General features: G+C 45.9%; 1 protein-coding gene across 15 annotated transcripts in view; it reads right to left on the minus strand.

Annotated features, from left to right (window-relative positions):
- The window catches only part of ITPR1 (inositol 1,4,5-trisphosphate receptor type 1), a 163,374-nt gene that overhangs the window by 109,215 nt on the left and 30,121 nt on the right, over positions 1–24,038 (minus strand). For 14 of the 15 annotated variants that reach the window (XM_085590251.1, XM_085590248.1, XM_085590254.1 and 11 more), the window contains 6 exons: positions 6,123–6,238; positions 2,637–2,723; positions 1,751–1,909; positions 815–913; positions 242–325; positions 14–160 (listed from right to left, as the gene is read on the minus strand). In XM_085590251.1, coding sequence (XP_085446377.1) covers positions 14–160; positions 242–325; positions 815–913; positions 1,751–1,909; positions 2,637–2,723; positions 6,123–6,238 — 692 coding nt within the window. Of the gene's footprint in view, positions 1–13; positions 161–241; positions 326–814; positions 914–1,750; positions 1,910–2,636; positions 2,724–6,122; positions 6,239–24,038 lie in introns of those variants that run through there. The other variant, XM_085590255.1, reaches the window with a different exon arrangement.

Genomic DNA, 24,038 nt, shown 5'->3' on the forward strand with positions numbered 1-24,038 from the left:
CCCAAGGCCTTACCTCCACCTCCCACAGGGCTTTGGAGCTGGTGGCAGACGTGGCCGACTGCCGGCCCGTGGTCCTGAGGAACACGTGCTGCTTCTTCCTGTGCTCGTCACACGTCAGGAACTTCTCCTGCTCGGCGTGGAACAGCCTGACCACGTCCCCCTGGCAAAGGCAGGCAGCAGGGTCAGCAGGGCAGTGCCCAGCAGGGCCCCAGCTGCCTTCAGGCACAGCCCTGCCTCTCACCCCTTTGAGGATGTCGTCCTTGTTGTCGCTCCATTTCATGAAGAGCACGATTTTCCAGCTGGTGTTGCAGTTCACCGAGTTGACCTAGAAGGAGAATGAGACCATCAGTCCCACTGTCCTGTGCCTGCACAAGATCCTGCCATGAGCAACTGATCTGATTTTTGAGACAATTTTCACCAGAATACTGCAGGCTGGCTGCATTACTCTGGAGAAGCAAAGTCTTTTCTGTATCTGCTCCAGAAAAGTAATTCCAGAGCTGACTTGCTTGGAAGCCACTTGTTACACATCTGTGCTGGCAGATTTAACTTTCTTCACAGTGACTAGTATGGGGCACACCACTGTGCCACAACTCCTGATTCTGAAGGAACAACTCATGCAAAAGAGACGAAACTCAAACCTCTGCCAGCACCCAAGAGAAAGTAGAGCTCCAAGACTGATTACCAGGATAACCTTTCCTAATAAGCAGTGCCACAGGTACCAACCACCTTGCTGAACTCCAAAGCATGTACAACAGCTAAGCTGAAGCACAGAGAGGTTTGTACAGCTGCTCCAGCTGTGCCAAAGTCCCCTTACCTCGTTGCATCCCGGATTATCCACAAGCTGATGGCTACTGGCATGGAGAGGCTGGCCAGCATTGACAGGATTCAGGACTACTTTGTCTCCAATGACAACCTGCAGAGAAGTGCAGCATCAGACAAATTTGCACCCTGAGAAAGTTTTCTTTTTCTACCTTTTTTTTTTTTTTTTTTTTTAATGGAAGACATGGGAGGAAATCACCTTTTTGCAGTCTGGAGAGGTGCCAGTATTCCACCAGGATTCTGTTTGGTTCAGAGTTTTGCTCACTAAACTTAGTGACTGAGGCAAAAACTCCTTTGCTCCTGGACTCAGAGCCTCTCAGAAGAAGCAGGCTGAGTTCTGGTACAATGGGGCTACAGGATAAATGATGGCTGATGGATAAATTCACTGTGTTTAGGTGCCAAACACACCTGGCCTAGACCCCAGAGCACACTGAAGCTTATGACCTCCTGGTTTTAGGAAGATTCCATACCCAAGTGACTCAGCTGTTGCAAAGGAAGGGATTAAAATGGCAATGCATTTAAAAATTTCCCATGAGCAGGAGCATTTCACTTCCTTATTACCTCACTCTTCATATCCAAAGTGATGACGAATTTTGATTCTAAGCTGACAACACTGAAAACCAAGATGCTAATTATTCCTTCCAAACCTCCTGAAGGAGCTCAACACTTCCTACCATTTTGAATTGAGCAGGAATTGTGCAAGGCCAGCCTAATTAGGTCCCTTATTCCCTCCAATGTTACATCATTCCATGTTTCCAAAATACAAGTTACCATAGCAATTCTCCTCCCCCTCATGACAGCATAGCAAAAAAGGTTGTTCCTGCATCATCATCACGCCCTGGGAGATGGGTGCAGTGCATTAATTGCAATCCAGGCCCCCCAGTGCAGGCTGTGCCCAAGGGATGAGTGAGGACCTGCTCCCAGCACTTACACTGTCCCCGATGGAGCGCAGCTTGTAGAAGGGCTGGATGTAGAACCAGGAGCCTTCATTTCCAGCTTCGTCCAAGGTCACCCTCATTGCATTCTTCTCTAGCAGAGCTGGAAGCCTCTTATTTACTGTTAAGTATTTGTTACTTTTTAAGTGAAGCAGCTAGAATAAGAATCAGAGTTCAGTTCTAAGAATGCTCCTCTTCCTCCCCTCAATAACCCGAGCGTGCGTGAGACAACTGCAATGCTACACAGGAGTGCAAACTGAATTATCTACAAATTCTGAGGGACCCGGGCACAACTCCACTCACACCCAGAGACACAGAACAAAACACCTCCAGTTAATCCAACTGCCCCTTGCCCAGCTAGGACAAGCACATGGAGATGCCCTCATCACTTTACAACCACCTCTTCAAAAAAACCCAGGACCAAAACTTGTGAAATGCTGGGGACTAAGTGGCTCCTCCTGGTAAGAGGCAAAGCTGCTCTTCTCTTGCTTTGCTTGGTCTCATCTAACAAAAAATTGTAATTATTTCTATTGATTTTCTTCTCTGTGTTAGTTTATGATTTGTGTCAACATTTCACTGTGAGAGGATATTTGGTGTTGAACATGTGCCACTCCCAACAACTCTAATGAGGGCTCTAACAAGGATTTCTGAAGAAAACAATCAATGGTGACCTCAAAACCAAGCACAATTAACCCATAACAAAACACTGATCTCATCACAGATGTAACACCCAGGCCCTGCTTCCCAGGATCCCACTTCAGAGCATGGTGAAACCTGGCAAAACTACAGACTCCTGATCATCAATTCCAGCAACCTGAAATCCACTGAGCTGGGAATTTTCAACTAAATCCTCTCCAGCTTGCACAGATGTTCACAGCCTACCTGGATGACATTCCCATACTGGATGACTGTTCCCAGCAGTTTTCTGTTTTCAGTTTCGTTCTGTTTCTTTTCCAAATCTGCTGCATGCTGAAATTAAAGGAGAACAGTTCAACTGCTGAGTGTTTTAGAAAAGGGGTTTTATGAAACTCCCTTTTCTTCGAGATTATTTCAAAGGACTGGAAAAACAGCAAGCATCTGAAAGAGCCTAATTTCCTCGTTTTCAAGCTTCCAACAGTGTAATTTCCAATTCCCTTTTTCAACTGTTTGGGGAGAGAGACACACATCATTAAAGTAACCCATAATTTGGGTACAATTGGACAAAACTCTGGAATAAAACATGAGATAAAAAGCTCAGACAAGATATAAGGCAGATACCTAGCAGGGGGGAAAGGTGAAAAAAGGGATGGGTAACAACTCCAGACAGGAATTCTATTTTCCTTTCTACTGACTTCCACAAAAACTGAATGAAATTATCTCAACTTTGATTCTTGATTTTCCTTTGCCTATACAGGCTCCAGTGCCCACTGCAGCTCTGGATTAGAGAGTTTCCCATTCCCCACACCTGGGCTTGTTTACCCCGAGGTGATGGAACCTCTGGGCCACAGCTGAGAATTCCTGCACCACACTGATAGGGAAAGCAAAGGGGAAACCCTTGCAAAATTGAATTATTATAAGGACACAAAGCCTTAATTCATAACTAACAATTAGCCTCTTGCCATTGTTGTTTTAAAAGTGAGCTATTTGCCCCAGGCTGTTTTTAAACAATTTCACTTGGTAAAGAACTTCTTCACTTCACAGGAAATATGTTTTGAATTAAAAGCATAAATCTGGTATTTGCTTTAACTGCTATCTGGAGGTGGAGAGCAATTTAAAATTGGACTTTTTAGGAGGCTGAACATCAAGGATTATGGTTTGGTTCTCAGGTCTCAAGGACTGTGGTGGGTCCAGGTTTCTCTTGGAGAAGGAAAGTGCCCATGGTTCCTTACTACAGTGAGGTGAAGCACCAGGACAAAGTGAAGCACCAGGACAAAGTGAAGCACCAGGACTCATTAAAAATGTGCTGTTTTCAGATGCTGTGCTAGCTATGAAAACTGGCTTCTTACTCCAGGAGAACCTGAGATACAGCTGCTCTTTCAAATCCAAAATTTTCTTCAGTCATGCAATGCAACACTATTTTCTCTGTATTACTAAAAGACAACTTTTTTGCTTGATTTTCAAGTATTCTGTAAAGAAAAGGTTTCTTCAAGACACCAGAGCCCTCCCAAATAACAGCAACCACAGCCAGGACTGACCTGCCTGACCTGCCCCACTGGGTACCACATTTGTTATAAATACAAAACCCAATTTTTTTCTGTGAAAGTACAACTAGGACTTAGGATGTACTTGAAAAGCACTCCCCAAACCTGACAGTCACTCCAGGAGAAGCACTTTTGTGGCCACTAGATGTCAGCTCCTCAAGCAGCTCAGATGCTGCGACCACAGAGAGACAAGTGTCCCAGATTTGAAATCCCTTAAATGGCATTAACTTAAAATAACCTGACCTCAGCATGGAGCGCCCTGTGGCAGACAATAAATTCCACCAGCAGACAAACAGAAGCCAAAAAAGGCAAGTGATGATGATGAACACGTGTTGCATCATCAGCTGCGTTGGAAACGCAACGCTCTGCTAGAGAAATCTCATCCTGGGCAGAGCTCACAGCTGTGAGCACAGGGGTTCAGAGCACTCCACGTGCCAGCAAGTGGAAAAGGTGACACATGGACACACAGGGCTGGCAGCAGGAAGTTCTGATACAGAGATGTCCACGGGACACAATTATTTTCAGGCCCCAGATCACTGCACACCTGATTGAGCCCATCAGACTTCATGTCCGAGTGATGCAGATTGAATAAACCCCAATAAAACTGTAAGGCACTCAAATCCTTCCTCCAACTCAAGCAGGTTTTGGTGGGACACTTCTGGGCAAACATTACCGGGCTCAGGGTAATTCTGGAAAAATCCCATCCTGGAAAAATCCCATCCTGTATTTCCAGGAGCCTGGCAGAACAGGGTCAAGTGTCAGATGAGCAGGGACAGGTCCCAAACACCTGCACTGGGATGGACTTAGGGAAGGGAAGACAGCTCCACAGGAGAATGTAATCCAGGGCAATTCCAAAGCCTTTTTCTTCTGCATGTTGCAGTATTTAGACTCCAGTTTCCATTAAAACCCAGCAACCCTCCCTTTTCCTGACACAGCAAGCAGCCAACCCCAGAACCCCCACCACTCCAAACCTGCTGCCACAGCCTGCTTCCCTTACCAACATGAGAAACACGGCCCAGGTGAAGGAGCTTTGTGCTACCAAAATAGCTTTGTCCCTGCCAAGCTGATACTTTTGGGTTATAAATACATTTTTTGAGGCAGAAGGAGTCCACCAGTGGGTCTTTGTGAAGTGCAGAGCGAGGCAGCCATATGGCAATCAGCAAGTGACACTCTCCTACGGGGCCATTTCGTATTCCAGGCTACAATGAGCTTAATATAGGCTTAAAGAACCTAAAAATATTTAGAATTGTAATTTTGACATGAAGTACTCCAGCTATGTAATTTTAACATAAACACTGAGTTTATTTAACTCTAAAGTCAACAGATGGTATTTAAGTTAAGTTGGCTTTTTTTTTATATAGGAGCTCTAAAAACAGCAATCAACTGCCTTACTGAGTTTTCAGCTGCTGAATGTCAACATTTTACCCAGAAAATATTAAATACTGCAAGCTAATAAGGAAGGAGAGGCTGTCTGGCCTTATAATTACTCATAATTACCCATCAACCTTTCCATATATCAACAGCAGTGATGTTTGCTTGAGCAGTCCCAATAGATTGATCAGACCAGCAGCTCCTGGTTTCCCATGCTGGGATGCAGGGACTGAGAATCCTCTGTGCAATTGTTTCAAGGGTCCCTTTTTTATGCTTTTAACACCCAAAATGCTCCCCTGGAGCACCATTATCTCTACCACAGGTTAAAGACGAGAGCTCCCAGGGCTACCCCAGTATCATGGACACAGCACTGGAGGACACAGACCTTGAGCAGGAACAGGAGGGGGTTCTGTGACGCAGACAGGACCCAGGGAATGGCTGGAGCTGTGCCAGGGCAGGTTTAGGATGGATTTTTGGGAAAGCTTCTTTCCCTAGGCACTGCCCAAGCTCGCCAGGAATGGACACAGCCCCGAGGCTGCCAGAGCATTGCACAACACTCTTGGGGACAGGGTGGGATTGTGGGGGTGTCTGTGCAGGGCCAGGAGCTGGGATGATCCCTGTGGGCCATTTGCAACTCAGCTTATTCTGTGATTCTGCCATAAATCTAAGGACTGGGAGTGAAATCCCCGCAGGAATCTCGCACGCCGATTTTATTTCTCCGTACACTCGGTGTCTGCTGTTAGCTGTGCCCAGCTGGCTGGAAATCCTCGTTCAGAGCAGGATGGGTGTGAGCAGGGCCCTGCAGAGGGGTACTCACGTGCAGCTTGTTCAGCAGCACAGCATCCGTGGTGCTGTTGGCTCCAGGCTTCGCTGCCTTCCAGAACTGCTTCTGCGCCGAGTAGCGGTTCATGGGACACAGCTTGAACAGGCAATCTAGAAAAACATGCAGCACACACAGGCACGGCTTCAGCCACTCATAATCATCTGGATTCTTGCTGCTCCAACTATTCCAGCGGCAAGGAAAGCTTTATAAACAAATTCCAAAGAGCTCCTGATCAGACAAATGCTTTTCTGAGCAACAGGAATGTCGCCCCATGCACGATAAAAACTAACTGCTGCTGCCAACATCTGATGCAAGACCAGAAAATTTATAACTTGTCCCAGTCAAAAATGGTACCAGACTAAAATGGGAACATGTTCCAGTGCTTTCCCAGGCAAACAGACGTGGTTTCTGCACTTTCAGCTTGGAGGTTTTGTACTTCAGCAGGTAAACTCTTGTCAGGTTGGGGGCTTTCTGCTTTGGATTTTTTCACTGCTGTTGTCAGTTCAGTTCTTAAATCAAAATCCCTTCTATTACTAGGGAAAACAGGGAAAAAAAATAGGAGAAACTCCTCACCTAATGAAGTAGCAGCAGTATAAAATACCCTCAAACAACAGCCTGCACAGGCACAGACATTCAAGGCATGGCTTGAGGTAACATCAAACCCCTGAGGGTGTCAGGTTCTATACCCAGTGCAGCAACACAGTTTATTTAACATTCTGCCTGGCTTAAGTCAGGAATCACAGCTCATTAGTCTTATTAAAAATACATTTCTGTATTAGAGATGCTAACTTATCAGTAATAAACCCACATGAGCTGCAGTGACTGTTTTTCCTCCTGTCGTCGCTAAGCAACGGAACACGCAAAAAAATAAATTCAGCTATTCAAAGGCAGCGCCTAAAGTAGCAGCTCAGAAGTTCAAACAAAGTGCCAGAAGAGCCAGGAGGCTGTCCCCAGCCTCTCTGGCAGCAGAGTGGAACTGAGACTTCAGGCTCCACGTTCACAGGCCTTTCTCCAGACTCCTGGTGTATCCCTACAGCCAAGCACTGCAATTTGGGAAGCAGCAAGGTGGGGAGAAACCCACCTGGGGTTTATCCTCAGTGTCTGAAAAGCAGAGCTGCTTGTTCATGGATATTCTGGATGCACATCAACCAGAAAGAGAGACAGCCCATGCTGGAGACAGGGCATGGCAGCCCTGCCAGAGGTTGAAGTTGCTGAAGGGGCTGAGACTGACCTTGGTAATTTCACCTCTGGATGCTGTTTGAGATGGACAACATCACTCTCCTCTCCTCTCCTCCAACCCATCCCCAGAGCACACCAGGCAACATCAAACACCTTTCACAGAAGGGCAAAGAATCCCAGAATGGTTTGGGTGGAAGGAGCTCAGAGATCGTGCCATTCCACCCTGGTGTACCAGCCCAAAGTTGGATCCGTCGGGAGCTGGGTACGGCACCACGGCCCCCTGACAGAGTGACACTGGGGAGTCAAGCTCAGGGCACCAGGAGGGAGCTGAGCTGCCTCTCTGCAGAAACACTCAGCTCCACTTCATCCCCACTGCCAGCCCGGGGCTGCTGAGCCACCAGGAGAAGAGCAAAGCACACTTCGCAGGTTTGTGCTCTTCACCAATTTTTCCATTTCCATCAGGATGATTCACAGAGATTGACAGCGCAGCAGAGACTCAAAAAGCCACTGCAGGCTGGCACTTGGAGCTAAGACTCTGCATTGTAAGCAACACACCAGTTATAAAATTTTCTATTTTTGCTTAAACCATCAGTTCACACAATGACAGCAATTAACACACAGAACTGCAGAGAAGAATTAATTGTATGCTAGATTTAGTCACAGTGCACTTCTTTCCATCCTTTTCAGTCAAGAAAGTTGTCAAGTTAGGCTTAACTTCCAAATTGTTAACTGCAAGTAACCCCCTCTCCTGCCTGAAGGACCCAGAGAGGGCTGTAAGAGTTTGACCCTGTCCAATGCAAGAAGGGAAGCCATAACATGTTTTCCTTAGGTTTTTTCTCTCTAGTAACTAAGTTACAGATCTAAAACAAACAATGAAAAGCACCCAATATATTTATTTTCTAGTATTTGTTCTATGAAATCTATCTCTGAAGTGGTTGAGAAGTTCAACTTTGCCTCATTCACCTTCCTATGGCCACTAAATGTATTTCACCACGGGTCAAACTACATGAACTTTATGGCCAGAAGACTTTTAGCTCTCCAGACCCCACTGCCTTGGATGTTTACAAAGTCAAGGATGTGCTGGCTGAGTACCATCGTGGTCATTGATCTGTAACCCACAGTCCTGATGACTGTGCAAGATAAACCCGTGCTTGTCAGACACCATCCTTATGGAAGTTAGGTCTCTTTCTACAACAGGAGCCAAAAATCCAAAGCCAAAAATGAAAAGTGAAGCCAGAGCAGCCCGAAGCATCAGCTCTCTGCTCTGCTCAGTGATTCAAGCAGCTTTAGCCACATAGGAAAGGTGATAAATAAAGCAATTACTGCACAGTAACGACATCTTTTTATAGACTGTTTGTTGCATATTAACCAGCAAGGAATGCATTTTCCTTTCAGATCTTCATGATACACAGTGAAAAATGGCAGAATTGCACAATGAGGTAGTATAAAAATAAAATACTACGTCACTGTTGATCAAATGATGACACATCAAACCCGAGCACCCAACAAAGGTCCTGCAGGAAAAAGGGATTGCATAATCCTACACTACCCCATCAGGATGATGAATGCTCATGTATTAAATGTGCATTTCAATGCTTCCCAGCTAAATCCTGCTCTTCCGTCAGCGACTGCTCTGCACGCAATAAAGCGAGGCTGCAACTGCACCACGCCAGAGATGAACGCTCTCACTGGTGGGACATCCACAGCCCACGTGGGCCTCTGCCACCTGCAGCTCCCCAAAATATCACAGCCAGGATTGGTTACCCTCTGCATGCACCAGCAGCACAGAGGAGTTGGCAAAAGGATCCTGGGAAGGGTAGAAACCCCCGTGTTCCAAAGTATTTTGGGGTTCAAGGAAGGGGGAAACGTGCCAGCAACGTTATTCCAACTGCCAGTTCCTTCTACCCCATGCTTTTAATTTGCTCTTCTACATTCCCTTCTTGACTAGACTGTGCTCCTTCCCCAGCCAGCATATTCCAGATTTCCAACCCTTCCCTCCAAGTCCAAGCCCAGGCAGCCACATCTCAAATGCCCAACTTTTGCTCTCATAGCACAATGAAGAACCTTACAAAGACAGCTTTTTCTTTTTCTTACAATGGACTCCACCACATGGGAATTTAAGTCACACTTAGGTAGTGCATTAATCAGATGATGTGGGAATATAATGAAAGACTTGTCCAAAATTGCAAATTTGCATAAACGTTAAAGAGGCTGAAATGATCGGAGAAGGGAGTTGAGTATTTCAGAGCCCACTCAAGACATCATCACCTTTTTCACACAAAACTGCCTAGAAACATTGAAGTCAAACATGCAATTCCAGTCTCCCCTTCAGAGGCTTCTCCCACTGTTTTGGGCATTAAATGTTGCCACTGTGTCAGTTCCACCCTTGGTCTGTGAGGACAGCTCAGAAACTCCTGAACCCATGCTGCTGACACCCAAAGCTCCACCAGACAACACCAAACACCTTTCAGAGAATGGCAAAGATTCGTGGGACCATGGAATGTTTTGGACTGGAAGGGACCTCAGGGCTCACACAGTGCCACCCCTGCCATGGCAGGGACACCTCCCACTGTCCCAGGTGCTCCCAACCCCAATGTCCAACCTGGCTTTGGGATCCAGGGGCTGCCCACCCTGCCAGGGAAGATTTCACCCAATATCCCATCCAGCCCTGCCCTCTGGCAGTAGAAGCATTCCCTGTGTCCTGTCCCTCCTTGCCCTTGCTGTCTCTCCTGTATCTTCTCTGTAGCTCCTTGAGGCACCATCCTGGCTGCTGCCAGAGCTCAGCTCAGTTTTGGGTGCCCCATCCCATTTCCCTCCCCAGCACACCCATTCCAGAAAGATCTGGAAGCAGTTTCAGCTCCAGCCAGGCTGGTTGTGCAATCCACCACTTATCATTTTTTCCAACTGCCTATTTTAGGCACTTAGGAGAAGGCCTTCACCAATTTCTCTGCAGTTGGAGAGAGCAAGAATCAAATACTTCGTTGGCAACAAAAAGGTGCGTCGTTATTTCGGGTTTTAAACCCAGACTCTCCAAAATGCCAACTGGAGAAAGGTAAGAACCAAGAGAAATTACTCCCCCTCACAAAAAACATACTTTAGGGCGCTTTCAAATGAGGGAAATCTTATAAAGATGAAGATCTTTAAATAAGTCACTTACAAATCCACTGAATATTTAGCACCAACACAGCTGTTTCTTCATTACTTGGAAAAACCAAACTCATTTTTGCACAGCAAAACTAAAATTAAAAGAAAACCAGCAATTCCCTGCTGAAATTCAGCATTTTCTCTTCAGACTTTTCTATACTTAGATACCTGATATTTTCCCTAGGCCAAAGCCTGCTCACAGGAGAGAATAACACACTGATAGTATCTTTTCCTTTTATTTTAAATATGAAAGAATAGAAGCCATGAAGAAGTAACGTAGCCGGCAATGATGGACATATTGTAAATAGAAGTTGTTGACTTTGTATTTATGAAATTGCATAGCTTTAATACACTCACAAGGATGGTAATGCTCCACAAGATGAGGAGCTTATTTAAAGACAAAATTAAGACCTCTTGTGCTCAAATGCAGTATTTTCACACAGGAGACCTAGAGAATAACACAAAATGCATGTATTCAATCACAGACAAGTTTCACCTTTTCAGAAACCCTTGGATTACTCCATCATCTATTTTATACTTGTTCCCTCTGAGATTTAAAATTAATAGATGACAGCCTAAGAGGTTCAAAGAATATAGAACAAAAGCAGCTAGAGAAATGTGTTGATTATTAATCATTCCTGCATTTCCATGAAGAGGGAGAAGAAAGAACCTGATCCCACTGAAATGACTCTCTTTGTGCTGAGAAGACATCCTTTCATTTTCAGTTGGCAGTGATCAAGCTTTGCTGGGAGGAGCACAGGGGTTTTTGTGGTCCCAAAGGAGCTCCAGCCATCCACAGCTCCACCCCAGCAAGAAACCAAACCTGGTGGAAGAACTCGGCTGAATTCCAACCTCATGTTGCCATCCCACAAGTGGGGAAGCTGAAGCACAGTGAGCAGGGCATTGGGATGGAACAGGGAAATGTGGGGCTGCCCCTGGATCCCTGGAAGTGTCCCAGGCCAGGCTGGACAGGCTTGGAGCAGCCTGGGACGGAGGGAGGTGTCCCTGCCATGGCAGGGCTTTAAGATCCCTTCCAACCCAAGCCATGCTGGGATTCAATCCCAGGCCCAAGGATCCTGTAGCAATCCCACCCCTCTGCAAAGCAGCCCAGTGGCTCAGGAGTCAAACCCTGAACTAATTACATGACAGAATTTATTAGCGGTTTCTGCTGTGGTGACGTCTGTTACCTCCCTGCTTTGTGCTGCTGCATCTTGTGTTTCAAGGGCTTTCAACACTTTGCTTTTTAAAGCAGAATAAAGGGGGAAAATCACCCTTGCAACCAACATTTAAATTGAGAGCGTGCACGATTTGTGATCTAAATATATTTTAATTTTTATGTTAAAATAACCACCCTCAACTCCTATCTGCAAGACACGAGGGTAACCACCCTCTTGCTATTATAATCATTTATGCAAAGCCCTACCAGTGGGAACTGCTGCTTCATTTGTTCAAGCTGGAGCAACACAGGAAATAATGTAATTGTTATTAACTTGGAGCTGAGGTATCAAAGCAAAAGGAGAAGACTGAGCAGAGATTTCAGAGAGAGAAAAATTATCCACCTGAGAGCTGGACACTGATTATCAATGTCTGCTATAGCTGACCTCAGAAATACACCTTTAAGTAAACACCTTGTGCTCCAAAAGGGTTCAGAACACACCAGTGTTTGTTTTATTTCTACACGTAACCTCTTTGGTCTCCTTCAAAAAGAAAACTGCTACTCGAAAAGAGAGAAATATTTAGACACTGGATATACAGGCAGTTCCAAAAGGAAACATTTGCAGGAAAGACCAGATGCTTTTTTCTATCTCTGGTACTGAGGGAAGATGCAGCATGAACACAGAGCCAGAAGGGAGAGCAGCACAAGCAGAAAGGAAAAAAACCCTAAACCCCACTGACTTAACTACAACATATCCCATCTGACATCCATTCAGGCTAAAAAAGCAAGAAAACCATTCCTCTCCTTGCCATCACAATGGGTAATGTGCCCCTGGATGGGCAACACTGGCTACAAGAGATCTGAGGGGGCAAAAAAGAGTGAGTTCTGTCAGAGAAAGCTGCTAAGGACACAGTGAATGCACCAGGTATCCCTGCAAGCATCAAGTACAGCCTCATTTATGGACACAATGGAGAACCTCAACCAGGAGAAGCTACTTAAGAATAATCTCTTTATAAAGCATCAAAGCACCTTGATGGCTCCTGGCTAGTAACAGATACAAGTCAGGAAAATAACTCTTTGTGTTGAAGAGAGGGGAAAAAGAGAAAAAAAACCTCAAGTGAGGGGTTCAGAGCTGCACACATTAATGTGAGCTAACCCAGGATCCCAAGGAAGCTGCTGGTCCCCCTGAGGGTTTCTGTGTCTCACCTCAGCTCCAGCACGAAAAGAAACCCTGAACAAGAGGTCACCTGGACAAATTGAAAGGCCATCCCTTCCTCTCCCTCACAAGCGCTGAAAATCAATTTATACACACTAGGAGAAGGGTTTATATGAAGGGAATTCAGCAAGCTAATGTCACAGGAGTTGCAGAAGCAGTTTTAAGTACACGGTTGTGGCTCTAGCCTTTGTCCCAGGCTGAGAGCTGGATCCTTGACCCAGGAGACCATTCCCAATTCCCATTTCAATAGTTTCCATGACAAATCTCCCTGTGAGACACCAACACAGTTCTCAGGACAGGAACCCTGTGACATTCCCTCCTCAAAATCTTTGAGTCTTTTCAGTCTACATTTCACCCTGGCAGGAAACCAAAGCATATTTATTTTCTGGCCCAATTTCATTTCATTTTGGCTGCTCACCCCTTGGATTTCACTCTCACATTTGCTTCTTCACTTGCTCCTGCTTTTCCAGATGAAAGTTCCTGCTGAAAACAGGGCAGGAAGTGGGGGCAGGAGGCAGGGAAAGCTTGGACTGTCTGAGCACAGGAAGAACAAGGAAGATCAAATTTCAAACCCCCTCTGGAAGCGTCCGTGTTGACCAGCATGGAAAGAACACTGTTGTGCTATTAGACAGAGCTGACTGAACAGCATAATAAAAGTCACTTCTATTTAAAACATTTCGTGTGTGTTTCTCAAGGAATGAACCACCACAGCATCACGCAAGAGAAAAGGCAAATTTTTCAGCTGTTCAATAAAGCAACTCCATTTTCAGCTCTTAAATGGATTTGGCATAAAGAAAAACTGCATTGCCAAGAAAAGATGTAGGGAGATTAAATAAATACTTGATAATATTATTGAGGTCCTGCTTGGAAGAATGGAAGAAATAATACAATTGAATTTAGTGCTTCAATTTTTCTTAAGTTAATGAAGCACTTGGGATACCTTGCCTGAATTGCTTATTTGTTTCTTTCCTTCTGCACCAGGTGCTGCCCTCCTGACCTGGCCCACTGCCTCCTGCAGAATTCCAAATGCAGGTTCACAGGGCTGGCAGCCCCTTGGAGAGCTTCCTCAGCTCATCCCTCCCTTCCTAGGGCAGAACCAGCTCCGTTCCTGGCTGAGCACCCAAAGGGCTCCCTTCCAGCACCCCACTATTCCTGCAGCTAACCCATTCATTTTTACAGTTTCATGCCATGATTTTCTTCCCTCTCCACATGGACATGGCAGAAGAGAACTTCTCCCTCTCCCAGCAGTACCTGCAGGCTCCTCTGTCCCACAGTTATTGAGATTGAGTTATTGTTACTGACTTATTGAGAGTTATTAAGACTGGTCAGGGGCGTTCCTGCCCGTTTCCCTCCTGGATTTTCTCTCATAACTTTCTGGAAGTACAAGAAACTTCACTTGAGACTCTGCCAGAAAGCAAAACTGGAAAAAATAATTACTGTTTTTTAGCAGTGCTCCTTTTTCTGTATTTTCCAAGGCAGCAACTGCACTTTTTATCACAGCACAGCACTGACAACTCCTCTTCTAACCACAGTTCCCACACCATGGATCCTTCCCTATCGCACTGCCACGTGCCCACCCTCCTCCTCTCTGGATGCAGCCAACTGAGAGCAGTTTTTGACAGATTCTGAGTGAATTCCCAAGCTGGTGTCACCTCTGCAGAGCTCACAGAGCACAGCCAGCTGTGACCAACACTGTGGGCAGACACGGGCAGCACCCAGGAGGTTTGAGCTGCCACAGATGCTCAGCCCTCCAGAAATTGATTAAATAAAGCAAAGATAAAGACAAAAACCCCAGGCCTGCCTCAACTCTAGGAAACAACAGCCTGGAGCTGAGCAGAGCAGAGTCCTGCTGCCCAGCTGTGCTGCACTCCCAGGCAAACCCAGCAACACAGCCCTGCCCACATCTGCACTGAGTCTGGAAGTTTGATTCCTTGCTTTCTATTGCTGGCTTGAGTCTTTCACCTCCTGAAGGCCTCTCCCTTCTCTCCACTCTAAACAGTCCCCATCCTTTTTGGCAGGGGCCCAGAGATGCTCTGCTGAGCCCTAGCAAGTGATGCAGCTCAAGCTGTCCAAGCTCGCTCCGGCGCTGGGCGCCGCTTCCCCTCCCGGGAACACAGCACGGAAAAGGCCAACAAATCATACAGCTAATTAAAACCTGGCCCCCACAACGTAATCCCAGCGCTGAAGGATGCACTCTGGAAGTCATTTTAATAAGCAGGTTATGCTGACAAGGTGTATACACCCCGTAAACACAAGTGCTGCCATATATCGCCTCTGCGGCAGCAAAGCAGAAAAGTCAAACAGCCAAGCACTTCTAAAAAGCACAATATTCCAGTCTGACAGCACTTCAGAGTTCAGCTGTGCCAGCACCGCTGCTGAAACACAATCCAAGGCTTCAGGGATCAAAAATGAAAGTGGAAAACAGTCCCTAAAGCAGTGCATCAGCCTCTTGCAGGCACAGCTGAAGAGCCGAGCGTTACCAAATAAGGGCAGCGAGCGGCGGGAGCCAAGGCAGCAGAGCCCCGCTGCATCCGCAGACAGCTGGAGCTCAGGATGGATGGGAAGCAGCCAGCCCCGCTGGGCTGCACTGCAGATGGGAACAGCACATGTTCCGTGACCCTGGGAGCAAGCAGAGCCCGCCAGGATGGGCCTGCAGGCGGCTCACCCCGCTGGCAGCACGTCCTCGGGGTGTCTGTGGGGCTGGCACTGCAGGGCTGCCAGCAAACACACCCCAGAGACTGTGAGACACACCCGTGGGGCACCTGCCATCTCCTGGAGCTCCTGAGAGCCACAGTACCACCAGGCTGCAAGAGACCTCCAGGATCATCCAGTCCAACCCAGCCCCAACACTCAACTCAACCCTGGCAGCCAGTGCCACATCCAGGCTTTGTTAAACACATCCACAGATGGTGACTCCACCACCTCCCCTTGCAGCCATTCCAGAACTTCATCATTCTTTCTGTTAAAAAACTTTTTTCTAACATCTAACCCAAGTTTCCCTTTGTGCAGCTTAAGACAAAGCCTGCAAGGAAAGCCCCAGATCCTGGGGATGCTCTGTGAGTCCCACCAGGAGCTGCCCAAGTGCTTCCACACAAGCACAAACACAGAGCTGCTAAAGAGAAACTGCTCCTCTTTCAACTTTAACTGAACTGTTGTTTCCCCCTTTCTTTTTTAAACGCATGGATGTAATTCAATTTATTTTTGCCTGCTCTACTAGTTCATTGTCTTCCAGCAAAAGAAGCAGAACATGCTATCATCCATCTCAGGGTTGTTTCATACATGCTCCCAGTGTGAGCCTTCTGCAGAAATAAACACTCTGTTAACTTGGTGTCTATTTTCCAACAGACAGAGCAGCTTCTCTGGCTCCTTGGTTTATCACAGCTGAGGAGAACAGGCTTTAAGAGCCCACAGGAACACCAAAATTTCACAGGATAAGCCCAGGAGTTAAAACACACCTGCAAAGTAAACCACAAGTTTCACTTCTGTAACTCCATGTGTGACTACAAAGCAAAGAAGTCTTGGTTTAGGTGCTGACAATGCCTCCCTTATTGCCCTGAAATCCCAGAGACAAAAACATCCAGTAAAAAGAATATCCTGTGTGTGTGCCTGAGAACTCCACAGAAAATAAATGTATTCAAGCTGCTTTTTGTGCTACAGCTATTTAAAAACTTCCTTCTCCTCAAAGAATAATAATTAGGTATTTTCAGTGTTTTCAGCCATCTTTCAAGCTGCCTTACTGACACAATGATAACACATGAATCAGTGAGAGAGAATGCTGGATTCAGAAGTGATGGATGGGCTGGGAGAATTATTAAATAACACCAGCTGCACCACTGAAAACATCCTACACTTACATCCACCCAGAGTCAGCAAAGAGTCATCTTGGCTCACAAATACCACCCTTGTCAGTAGCCTCAAAGCAGAAATAACCTTCCATGTTCAGAAAAATTAACTGAAATCTTCTTTTAGCACTGTCTGCTCCTTTCCGTTCTCTTCCTTCATTTGTTTCAATCACTGTCTTTATTTCCAATTATTAACTGTATCATAATTGCATTAGAACTGTTTTCTGGTTGTGTCAGGTGGTTCAGTCTCTACTTCCAGATCTACACCACTTTTGTGCCTTGATTTGCAGGATTTCAGGTTTCAGATTAATTTCATCAGGTTTCAGATGGATTTTCCTTTTCTGCACAAAATCCTGGCATTCAAAAACAGCATAAGCGACCAAAAAAAATCTGATTCTATGCCACAGATTCCATAATACCCATTTAGAACTGTGGGTCTGCAGAGCAGGACAGAGGCACAGAGCAGGAGGTGAAAGCCTCTGGTGGGGACATCCTGAAATGGTGGCACAGGGCCATGACTCTCAGATTTAGTCCCACAGAAGGACCCAGCCCTGGTGGTTCCACAGCCAGGCTGGAGCACTCCAAAAGCTCCTGGAGCCCTCTCTGGTTCTGCTGTAAACTGAGGAGGAGTTCTCAGAAGTTCAGCACAGTGAACGGTGCCACTGGCTGGTTCCAGCCCCTAAACCCAGCCCCTGGCACCCTCAGCTCCAGGAGGGCTCAGTGCCCCTGCCAGCTCTCCTACAGAGGTTTAAAACAATGCTTCCCACATTTATGACTCCAGAAGAAAACTGCAGCAGCACGAGGCAGCTCCAGACTGTGATACTCACCTGCACACCACAGGAATAATTTTGACCCACAATTTCAACCTTGGGAAAAAACAAGATTCTCAACCGCTCAATCCAACAAGCAACTCCCACATGAGAAACCAAACACAAGTCATGAAATCTGGATTGCAACTGTCCTTGGTATTAGAGATGCTCAAAAAAATAAGGTTCAGAAATAACTGTTTAAGCAAATCCCAAATGAAACCCGGATAACTGATGTTATCCAAAGGCTCCATCATGCAAAGTGCAAACTGTCCTGATGAAATACCTGAACCTTATTCCAAGATAAATGGCACAAACAGAACAAAAATTCCCCTCAAATCATCTGAGGATAAGGAAGTTATATAAAAAAACCCAGAAAAGCTACACAAAAAAGATGTGAAAGCTGATTATCTGCAGTTTCCTGAGCTTTTTGATCTTGATGAGCACTCGGGACTTTCCATGTGTATTTCCCATCTTACTGAGCTGCTGCACAGAGGACACCACCAGGAGCAACGAGGCAAATTTGTCTGCCGAGTCTCTGGACTTTTAAAAGGTGAACTTCATGATCCCAACCATGTCTTCTCTTTGCTCACTGAAAACATTTCAGAAGTCTGCCACTTCCCACTCAATACACAAACTGCACGTTAAGTATTACAGAACAAATCCATTATTTTTTATTAACAAGCACTTGCGGTACTACTCGTGAGATGAAAAGCTTCTTCAGGAAAGGATTATGGGTGTAAACAAAAGATATTGGCTGTCACCAACTCAGTGAATTGTATCTCCACCATGTCAGCTCTTGCAGAAACAGAGAAGCATTAATGAACACAAGTGTCACTGGTGCCCTGTGGCAGCACTTCCACTGTGCAGATTTCCCCTCCTGCTCATTCAGAGAGATTTGAAGGCTTTGGTGAAGCCATTGCAAGCACGGTTAAAAATGTGACAAAAAACTCTGTATTTGAGGAGAAACAGATGAGCTGCTGGAGAATCACGTGCACTGCAGAGCAGTTACTGAGCCAAATTGCTTCCCTGACTCTGAGAATAATCCTGAATTTTTTACAGGGCAATATTGAGGCTGGAAATGTGACAGCAGCTCAGAGCAGGGACAGAACACTGCACAAAGGGATGGAACGGGTTTGCTACTCAGCCCTGAAGTGCACTACTACAGACACTGCCAAGTGGTACAGTTTTCATGCACATTATCTCCATTTCTGTGATATAACATGTCTGGAAAGTTGTCATCAGCTTGCCCACACGCTCAGACACCGTGTCCCACGTCCGGGGACACAAATGACCGCTGAATTGAGAAAGCTTCCAGCCTGCACTCCTGGGCTGCTCGTGGATTCCGAGTGACTTCAAACACCCCAAACACCTCACCCCAGAGAACAAGATGTTCTTACCAACATCCCTGCATGGTGTTTTTCCTAATAAATACACCCAAACAGCTGCTGAGTACAAGCCTCAAGCCATATGCCTGTTACATACACAAATCAACTTTTTCACTAAAAATGTTTAAACTGAAACTGTTGACAAACCCCCTGTGATGGAGCAGATGGATCTGTCAGTTCAGCATCAGAACACCCTTTTGCTAGATTCAAAATTTGCAGAGGACTTTCAAAAGCAGCAGCTTAAAAACTTGCAGAGGACTTTCAAAGAAGTAACAGAGTTGTTCTGCACATCCTTAAAGGGGAAGAATCACGGAATGAACCAGGTTGGAAAAGACCTTTGAGATCAAGTCCAACCTCTGAGCAGGCACCTCCTCATCCACTAAACCCTGGGCACTGAGTCAGTGTGTTTTTAAATTGGTTTATATCATCCAGTATGTTTTTAAATTGGTGCAAACAGTTCAGAAATGCACACAGGGTGGACAAGGAACTTGACCAAACCCAAAGGTGCACGAAGATCACCATGCCCATGAGGCCATCACCTCCTCCCTCCTGAGCAGTGCAGGGAAAGCCACTTGGCTCTCATGAGAGCTCCACTCTACCCTTCCCCACAGCCCACGGAGCCTCCCCGAGGGATGCACGGAGCTCTGGCCAGCCAAGCTCCCAGGATTGCCTGCAAGAGCAGCCTTGCTGCAGGATCCTCCCCCGCTGCCCTGCAGCAGCTGCTCCTGCCCACTCCCACCCCACGCTCTCCTCCATGGCAACCCTGCCTGCACAGGGGAAATTGGGGGAGAGGAACACGAGAGGAGCACTGCGAGCTGCCAGCAGCACCAGGAGCTCCTGCAGAGCCAGGGCAGCACAACTCCTGATCCTCTCTGAGAGCCCAGCCCCAGGTGGGTTGGATTGGCCATCAGCTCAAACAATCCTCACCAGAATCCAACCAAGCATCACCCCAGGTAAACAATTCTGCAAACACATTCCACATGGGAAAACAAGGAGCAGAAATAGAAATTGTTTTCTCTTTCTTCCCTCTGTGTTCCTCTATGAAAAATCCTGAGAGAGGGAAGAATGTGCCTGCTGCAGCCAGAGGTGGGACTGGCTCCCTGGCAGCCCCAAAAGCCCCAGCTGGCAGCTGGTGGTGGCACTCAGCACAGCAAGCCCTCCCAGGAGCCTGTCGGAGCTCCATCACGGATGGAGAAGAACTCCTGTGGATCCATGTCTGAGGAAAAGGTTGATCCACTGCACACCTTCCTTTCCCAACCATCACAAATATCCAGCCCTGAGCATCTACTCCTGCCATCCTCAGGAGTGTTAAACACGGATAAAAAGGTTACTGCAGCCTGACCACAGCCACATGGTGCTGAAACTCAAAATGTCCCTCAGACATTTTTGGAGGTTCCAGGCCCAGGTCAGAAGCATTTGAGACCCTGGCAGGCAGCTGCAAACAGCTGTGATTTTGGGTTTGAACATGGAATGATTTACCAACCTTGCAGGGAGAACAAGAAGTCACAAAAGTTTAAATATTAGAGTAGAAGTAGTTATAAAGAAGAGGGAAGAATTTCTGAGTGCTGTACAGGGGGGTTTTGGTTTTGTACATGGGGGTGAGAGGGTTTAAGATGGATTTGGGATTTGGGCCTGCCCTGTCCTTCCTCTTTCTCCTTCCTTACTTCCATGTTCTTGGTGATGTTGGCACTCATAGATTGGTTTAGAGTAGAAAAGCACCATTTAATATAGGTAATAGGCATTGGGAAAAACTGTGAACATGTAACACGTAATGTACCATATAAAAGATAGAAAATCACCATTTAATATAGGTAATAGGCATTGGGGAAAACTGTAACCATGGAACACGTAATGTACCATATAAAAGATAGAAAATCACCATTTAATATAGGTAATAGGCATTGGGGAAAACTGTACCCATGTCACACGTAATGTACCATATAAAAGACAGCAGCAGCCCCGGGTGGGAGAGAAGAAGCAGTCGGGGTCAGAGAGGATGTCAGGGTGTGTGTGTGCCTCTGCCTGAGCTGTGAGCAAACCACAGCAGCCCCAGAAGAAAATCTTTGAGATAACTTGCAATAAACTGCCTTGAGACCAACACCAGAGACTGCTGAGCCTTTCTGTGGAAGCTCAGGCTGGAGGAGAGACTTTTCCAGCACACTGAGCCACCCCTGGCCTAGGGTGGTCTTTGGCAATGTGGTTCTTTCCTGGACACTCCACTAGCTCTGGTTTGTGTGTATTTACACAGGATCTGCTCAAAAATTCGCTTTGGTACATTCAGAACTCTCACTACATCACCTGTTTCAGCAAGAGCTCTGTCCAGAACCAATTCTCCACACCATTCCCAAAGAGCTTGAGGACATAAAACAGCACAAGGCAAATCTCGCTCTCAAGAACATTTAATATTGTACAGAGAACTCAGCGTTTATCTGGAACAAAAATCTAGGTAAGCTTACCTTTACACTTGCAAAATAATAAATATTTATAAACAAACATTCTGCTTTCTACTTATTGATATCATGGCACTATGCCTTTACACTTTAAAAATCTAAATATTGGAGCGTGGTTGAAATTAGCACAGTGCACAAGGTACTGCCAGTGAATTATCCACCAATAAAAACCACATTTGGAGGCGGGAGAAACTCTGGGAGCTTCCAACACGCGCCACAGAACAGATATTCAAAGTAGCTGAGTCACTGTGGTTTTCTGAAATGAGCCTCCAACCAGGACTTGAAGGAAGGAACATCAAGTGACAGGCACGTCAAAATCTGACAGATAAAAGTTTTTCTTTGAAAGTTCCTAAGTTTCTCAGTCTAAGGCTGCAGCTTCTTTACTTCACTCTTTTTTCCCTTTCATTTTTGGGTTTTGAGTACTTTGATATCCAGCTCCCAACACAGTGTTTAACTTCAATCCTGCATTAAACATCAGAGCAAGGAGCAGGCTCAGCAGACTTCTAAAAACCCAGAGCAGACGGGCAAAGCCAGCAAAGGCACAAGAAAGAACAGCAAATGTAAACAGTGCAAATACCTGGAGGGAACACAAGGTACAGCAAGATGGAATTAATTCAGTGTGAGATGCAGAGGGCTCCCCTCAATCCCTCCCTGGTTTGAGGCAGGAACAAACCTTGGTCAAGGATCACAAAGATCCTCAGCACAGCACTAATCTATGCAGCCATCAGGTATGAAAATAACACTGAAAGCTCAAAGAAAGGAATTTGTGCTCAGAAAAATCCCCTGTCCCTGGAAATGGTCTGAAAACAAGAACCCATTTTTATGATTTTCTTTCCCCCTCAAAGAATTTTTTTTTTATCTGAGGTTCTGGGAAGCGCTTCTTTTTATTTTCTGCTGAATTTCAGAAAATGTAAAACTTGAGTATTTTCATATCTTTGCTCAGTAAGGGATTCATGGAGAAGCTGGAAGAACAGAATATTTTCTCCTGTTCGATTCTGAACATTGCTTTACTCATTAGTGGGAAGAGTAAGAACTCCATGTGGACTCCACATCTCAAAACCTTGCTAAGATTTTTCCTCCCATCCTTACACGAGTCCCCCCTCTCTATTTAGTGGGTGCAAAGGCAGCACAGGGAACTGTGACACCCCTCTGGAAACACGTCCTGGACCAGCTCAGCCTCAGCACAGCTGCAGGGCTTCCCCTCCATCAAACACTACATAAAGGCACAGATTAAATCACATTTCTTCCCTTCACAGCTCTCCCTGCCTCCATGGTCCTCCCAGTATTGCTCAGCACGGAGGACTGCGAACACTGAGCAGCTGTGGTGATGCCTTCTGATCTTTCAAGGTAACTGCAACTCAATACTAAAAAATAAACACATCCTTCTCAGTTATTTTTGCATCAGATAAAAGCTACAAATTAAATGTCAACCATGATATCAAGATTAAAAGGAGCTGCTGTGAAGTATTAGTGGATATTCAGAGCATAAGCTGCTACAATTGAACATAAAATCATCTCTATGTGTTGTACTCCTTTCTCCTACAATGTTTATTTGTTTATATATACATATTGAAATATATACATGAACCTGTAAGGAGATTGCAATACAAATAAGCTGCTAGAGCCCAGAGTTCTCTACAGGCAAATTCTGATCCCAATGCAGAATTATCATCTGTCAAGTTGCCCAAATCATCTCAGAACACAAAAACTTGCAGCACATGACAGGCTGCATATGGAAAAAATTATATTTGGGATTAAATCTGATAGATCATATTTGAAGGATCTTCTCCTTATTGTCATTTTTCATGACCAAGGCCATCTGCCTGACAGGGAGTGGGAGGAAAAATTCTTCACTTATTTTAAAGCTTGTCAATGCCAACCAAGAACGTTATTTGTAAAATCTATATTGCCTTCAGATTTACCTCCAGTCGCCAAGGCTGGAGCTCAGGGTGCTGCCATTCCTGTTTACTGAGGATGCACTTTGCAGCAGGGATGGATTATTCTCCCTGCAGAGCCACCATCCCATAACACTGCCAAATGCTCCCAGAGCAAACACACAATTCTTATTTCCCAGGAAAATGTGGTGATCGAGTCACTCTTACAGAACCTCAATTTCTGATCAGTTTTTGTGGCAATCACCTAAACAAGGGGACACGATTTGCTTTCCAACCAACAAGGAAAACACACTTCTGAAGGTCAGAACAAAGTAAGTCAACACTACCCCCAGTAAAGCTGCACTAAAGGCTCCAAAAAACTTCTTTGCTCAATCCTGGTGTTAAGACATGAGCAAGAAGTCAAGGGCACCTGGATGCGTTTGCCATAAAAATGCAGCTAAATGCAGATGAGAATGCTGTGGTTGAGGAAGGCTCTGTGCTGAAGCCATTTGTGAGCAGGCAGCATCACAGATGCACCACTTGGTGCTGGTAAATCAAAGCTGGGAGGCTGGAGCACGTGCCAGATCAGCACTGCAATTCCTGCTCTTGGCAGGAGTTTGGGAGAGCACCAAAGCCAACACCCAGCTCAGCCCTCCCTGGTCCTGTCCTGAACTCTTCCTCCCTCCACCCTGCTGCTGCTCACACTCTAATAACGCTGAGATTTATTCTTACTGCTCTTTCTCTGATGATAAAATGCAGCTTTATGGCAGCAGGAGCAGCTGAGGGCTGGAATCCCCAGCCCAAAGCAGCCCCTTTGGACTGGCTCCCAGAGGTTTGGGCCACCACCAGCCCAAA

The sequence above is a fragment of the Lonchura striata genome, chromosome 12 (genome assembly GCF_050655825.1).
Source record: "Lonchura striata isolate lonStrDom1 chromosome 12, ASM5065582v1, whole genome shotgun sequence".
Lineage (NCBI taxonomy): Eukaryota > Metazoa > Chordata > Aves > Passeriformes > Estrildidae > Lonchura > Lonchura striata.